Source organism: Xyrauchen texanus, chromosome 17, assembly GCF_025860055.1.
Source record: "Xyrauchen texanus isolate HMW12.3.18 chromosome 17, RBS_HiC_50CHRs, whole genome shotgun sequence".
NCBI classification, from domain to species: domain Eukaryota; kingdom Metazoa; phylum Chordata; class Actinopteri; order Cypriniformes; family Catostomidae; genus Xyrauchen; species Xyrauchen texanus.
In genome coordinates, this window is record NC_068292.1 from 40,288,464 (window position 1) to 40,294,463 (window position 6,000).

Below are 6,000 nucleotides of genomic sequence, written 5' to 3' on the forward strand. Positions count from 1 at the left end.
AATATAAATTATTTATATTCAATATTTTTTTTACCTCACTTTACTCTTAGGGCAATCCCACTGATCTGCTCTTCCCAATACATTTTCTTCAATGGTATTGGTCCACAATTTGACATATGTAGCACTTGATGAATTAGTTGTTTGAAGCTGTTTTGCAATAAGTTATGTGCTGTATCTGTTCTTTTGCATCACAGATGATTCAGGGAGGAGAGAGGATGTTGAGGATAGTACTAGAGTGGAAGATTTAGGAACTGTAGAAACAGTCCCAGCCAGAGCAAAACTCAAAGAATACCCTCTCACCAGATTTGGACTACAGGGAAGTGGTTGCTAGTGTGAAAATAAAATTGTCTGGGCTAAGCCCCGGATGTCCTTCAATGCTGGAAACGCCTCTGCATCTGATGATATATTACAATTTAAAAGTGGATTGTTTTGTGCATATGTTTCCATCGCTAGCAGATGAGTGAGGTCTGACACAACAAAAATCCAGTTTAAGACCTATAGTCTAATAGGGGCCCTGTGCCTATCTCTGGGTTCCTGGCTTAGAAAAAGATATGCACTAAAACAGATTGTGTGTAGTATAGCTTAATTTTGCGCCGATTTTTTCAATTGTTTATGTTGCCCCCCCAAACAAGCCAAATGCCCCCCCAAACATGATATCCTGGTAACCCCTCTGCTAGAACAGCTTAAGAAGCTCTTTTCATGTATCTATTTGAATGCATAGCTCTGACTCACAAGGAATACTTTAATTAATTATTTTTGTTAGACCGATTAATCTCAAAACGGCTATTTGAGTCAATCATGCAGTAATCGTGCAGATATTTCACATGTATAGTGTTTTGATATCTGCCTGATACAGAATTTTTGGGTTCCATTTGTTAACATTAACTAACAATGAACAATACTTTTACAGCATTTATTAATCATAGTTAATGTTATTTTTTTCAACAAATACTTTTTCAGCAAAAGTTGTATATTTTAACATTAGTTCATGTTCTTTGAACTTACATGAATGAACAATTGTATTTTTATTAACTAATATTAATAAATGCTGTAAACATGTATATAGTTTGTTCATGATCCCAATGCATTAACTAATGTTAATAAATTGAACTGCATTGTAAAGTGTTACCAAAACATTTTATTACGTCTGGATAACATAATACATTTTATTTATATGATAAATGTTAAATTTATTGTAAGTTACATATCAAATATATAAAATCTTTTATGACTTTTAGTCGGTTGTGAAAAGTGGTCTTTATATGACAGGTGGTTGGAGGGGAGGGGTTGAAAAAAAGTGGGCTTGATGACCTCAGCTTAAGAAAAGAGGAGGAGCAATTTATTACATTATAATGAAAGATTGTGAAAATTATCATAATAAAAGCAGGAACATGTATAAAGTTTTTTGGATCCAATTTCACATTGACTTTAAAGGGACTTTTGTGAAACTTAAAGAAAAAACCAACCAACATTATCTCACCTGATAAAGCCAAACAATTATGGAGATAAGAGCTTTATTATGATAATGCTTTATTATTGAGAACACATTTAAAATATTGACATCACTTCAATCAATTTATGAAGGATCAAATGAACATTCAGATCAGCTTTAACCCTAAACTTTATCTTAATTAATGGATAAAAAATCATGAATGTGATGAGAGTGAATCAGTTGATAAACAAATTGCTAAAATGACAGACTGGAAAATCTAGGTATTGAATTTGATGATCATTTGAATCAAGTCAAAGCCTGGGAAGTCCATGGCTATGATCCCATAACAAGACTTGGGGTTCATTTCATATGCCGTTTTAAGATAATCATACAGCCAAGGGTTGATGTTCTTTGCCACTGTACTTGGCATCAAAGTAAACCCCTTGCGTGTACCAACGCTTGTGCCGCTTGAATAGCTCAGAATAACTTCACTAGGAACTTTATTTGTACATTTATTAGCAGCTTCCATCAGATGCGATTGAACTTTTACAATTTTGTCATTAATATCAGTTACTTTATAGTCTCCATTGTTGTCAGTGCTAAACAGAGGGATACCCAGAGTAAAGCTTTCTTTCTGAACCAAAACAACCTTTCCTCTTACATCACCTATGTTTGGTATTGAATTACTGATCCAGACATCATTGTCATTATTAATTATATTCTGAATCAAATTTTGAACTCTCCCTTTAAACCAATTAACAGGCTTAACTCTGACAAGCACCGTCTCACTTTTGTGTTTAGATAAAAAATCCTTGATTATGTTGAGAACCTCCGGGAATGTTATATGTTGGTAAAATATTCCATGTTTAATTTTCAAATTTTCCCCAGACACTCTAAGGTCCAAGTAGCGTATCCCAGCCAGAAGCTGGTGCTCTAAAGACAATGACTGGCATTTTGCTGCTGGTCCTCCATAAAGGGCCATGGCATCATGAGCACCAGGAATAGTGATGGTAGAGATTAACTTGTTGTTGTTTATAGATCTCATCCAGTCAATTTCATAAGATTTAGTGAAGATGAGTGTATTAAAATCATTAAATGTTTGCTTTTCTTCATTGTCATTGTTGACTTGCCCACTATCCTTAAGCAATCTGTGGATTGAAAACAGATTATCAGGTCAAATATGGACCTGACACAAAGGTTGGTTCATCATATCAAAATCCATACATACAAACCACCAGTGGTGCACAATTACATTTTCTGTGCCTCCCTGTAGTTCTGCTTGACATGTGTGGCAGGGTGGAGGGCAAGGGCTGGGTCGTGATCCTACACACCCGGTTCCGTATTAGGCTAATCAAGCCACCGAGAGGGATAAAGGTCGACCTAATATGGGACCGGGTGTGTAGGATCACGACCCGGCCCCGCCCTCCGCCCTGCCACAACATGATTTCAACACAAGCCATTCTGTACACACTTGGTGATTTTCATACTCACAGCAACATCAGGATGAATAGAATTTCCCCAGTAATTATCATCTTCGCCATAGTCTGTGGTTTGCAGAGAATAAAATACAGTAATACATTAGCAAAGGCTATTTTCTTTGAACAGCAAAGTGAACAGAAGGTTCCACTGCAATAACAGTTTGTGTTTATTTATTGGATGAAGGCATCCCAAAGCAAGAGTTTGTGTTATAAACATCAGTCTGATTATATTGAATTGTATGACTGGTGATGACCTCCTAATTAGATATAGTGGGGCTACTTAAACACTTTGTTGGATTGCCTTTGTTGTAAGAAAATGGAGCTGTTCTATTGTGAAATTTCACCAAAAGAAAATGCAACAGCCCAGGTCATATGTTGAAAACAAAATGCTTTTCTATTCTTTAGGGGCCAAAAACACAAAGTTGTTTAATGGACTGTTGTATTTGCTTGGTCCCCATGTATCTGTTAGTTTTAGTCTTATTATTCCACATTCCACACTGCGGCATCTAAGGCTTTATCTTCACAATGGTTTTGACATGGAACTTGCCATGAACATACAGAAGCATGCCAAAAGCACTTGTCAAAGCATTCATGTAATTCATTTTAAACTGGGAAATATTGTTATATATTCTCAATATGTTCAACTACTTTTCCTGAACTGACCATTAAATGTATAATGTTACACACACACACACACACACACACACACACACACACACTCACACACATAGAGTCATTTTCAAGTCAAGTAATTTTTATTTGTATAGCACTTTTCACAACAGATGTTGTTTAAAAGCATGTGAAATAAGTGGTAACCTGCAATTGTCAGCTCAAGGATGATTTTCTACTTGATCTAACCCATAACAAATTTCATTGGTGTAACATCATTTGTCTGGTAAATTCAGATTAAATAACATTTTTGAATGGAATAAAACCAGGTTATTCCATATATCTTATTGCCACATGAAGCACTTTTAAGTTGCCTGACATGCACACACATCCCCAAATTTAAGACCTTCGAAAATGATTCAGATAATTCAAGTTTTGAAATATAACCGTTAAAACATTCATTAATAACAAAACTGAAAGAAAGAAAAAAATAGGTACCTCACGATTCTTGATGGATAACCAGAAACCACAATATGTTGAGCAGGGCAAAGTTCCTTGCTTTGACACCGATATCGTTCTGAATATTTATAGTTGTAAGAATTTCATGCAAAAATTGGGTCGGCACCACTGATCTATATACAGGTACATTTGCATACATATGCATGTTTCATACTGCTCTGTGAAATCCAAGTGAGTCAAGCAATCATTATGACATTGTGCATTAATGTTTTATAAGAATAATTATTATTGCTTGATAGTTTTCATGTTTGGACAGTTAAAGAGGCAAAAAAATTATTTTGTCACATTTTTGCCTGATGCGATTACCCAACTGACCAAAATTTTATGAATTTATGCAATTCAAATACTGAACCCATGTTGAAACAGAATTAGTGTAGCACTATATACTGTCCATATATTTGCCAGAAATTAAGATATTATAAAATACAAATGATTAATCATTCAAATAAAAGATTCATGCAAATGTATAAAACAATAAATACATAAATTGAAAAATACAACAATAGCAGATGCTGGACTACAGATTGTTTTGAAGATTTCTGTTCTGTTTTTGTTTCATCTGTCATGTATAACTTTTATTTTGATATGTCATATTTTTTGATGTGTTATTTGTTGAGGCATGAGGTCAGTTTGAAGGCAAGACCAGTGTTATGCACATTTGTCCACATCTGATGCCACAGCAATTAAATTGTTCAAATAACTTTAAGTGGGTACTCTATTCAATACCTGATTAGAAATACTGCAAAACAGTTTTATGTTGATATAACTTTGTAAATGACATTTATGACCTTTAAATCACATTACACATAATTGTATATAATCAAAGTGTGTGAAATAAAACATTTTCATTCTTTGCGTTTATCAGATAGCTTAAATTTAGCAAGCTAACCAATAGTCGATTAGCGGGCTAATTTTGCATAAACAATACACATGTCACTTACGCTACATATAAATACAGCAATGCTTTGAACAATGATGTCAGTGTTAGATGTGGAAATTATCTATTTTCTAAGATCTGAAAAAAATAAAAAATAAAAAATACAATCATACATACAAACTGATTTTCGAAATGATTTTCAATTAAATTGTTAGTTCACCCAAAAATGAAAATTCAGGCATTGTTTACTCACCCCTGTGTTATAACCCCATATGACTTTCTTTTTCTCAACATAAAGGGAAAAATTGAGGGAAAATGTTGTGCTCAGTGATGACATACAATGACAGTTTATGATGACCACCTCTTCAAGCTTCAAAAGAACACAAATGTATAATTCAGAAGCCTAATAAATTATTCCATGAGACTCATGATTGTTATGAAAGCATACAATGAGCTTTGGTGAGAAACAAACCGAAATTGAATGTCTTATTTAGTGAAACGGTTGACAGACCATTGATCTCCGGTGCGTGTTCATGAGACTGCACGAAAGCACTAGTGAAATGTGGCGTTCAAGTGAAAATTTGTTTTATCTAAAAACTAGTCCACCACAGTGATACTAACAGCAGAACACAACTGCACAGAAACCAGAGAACAGAACTTACTCTACATGTCTGATGCATTTCTATGTCCAGCCTCATTTGTTTGAGACCAAAGACTCAAACAGATAGATTGAGGCAGCGGGAATGTCTGTACCCTCCTCTCCATTCTGAACCAGTGAGAAATTATGACATACCTCCGCCTGAAGAGTGGGACACCTCGATCAAAATAAAGTAGTTTTTAACATGCTCATGAGATGCTAGCTTCTATATAGTGTTATGAGGATGATTTTGGACCGGAGGCAGATCATAGTGGACAGGGATTATTGAAACCAAGCAAATGACAGAATGTACCAATGTGCTTGACACAACTGGTTAGGACAAAAACTAGATTATCAGGGGATGATATATACACAAGGGATAGTTAGAGAAATGAAACACAGGTGAAAATAATAGGAAACAGCTGGTAACGATCAGGGCAGGGAATCA

At 34.8% G+C, this 6,000-nt stretch overlaps 1 protein-coding gene across 1 annotated transcript; it reads right to left on the reverse strand.

Annotated features, from left to right (window-relative positions):
- Window positions 1-1,646: 1,646 nt before the first annotated feature.
- On the reverse strand, window positions 1,647-4,121 carry LOC127657791 (uncharacterized). The gene is made up of 3 exons (XM_052146704.1): window positions 4,018-4,121; window positions 2,924-2,976; window positions 1,647-2,580 (listed from the first exon to the last, which is right to left on the reverse strand). The coding sequence occupies exons 2-3, from the start codon at window positions 2,971-2,973 to the stop codon at window positions 1,710-1,712; spliced, it is 921 nt and encodes a 306-aa protein (XP_052002664.1). The 5' UTR covers window positions 2,974-2,976; window positions 4,018-4,121; the 3' UTR covers window positions 1,647-1,709.
- Window positions 4,122-6,000: the final 1,879 nt, after the last annotated feature.

Excerpts from the sequence above, each read along its gene's own strand:
- LOC127657791 (XM_052146704.1), bottom strand. The coding sequence starts at position 2,973 with ATGGCGAAGATGATAATTACTGGGGAAATTCTATTCATCCTGATGTTG. Across the intron at positions 2,581-2,923 it reads CTATTCATCCTGATGTTGCT|ATTGCTTAAGGATAGTGGGC; the intron begins GTGAGTATGAAA and ends TTCAATCCACAG.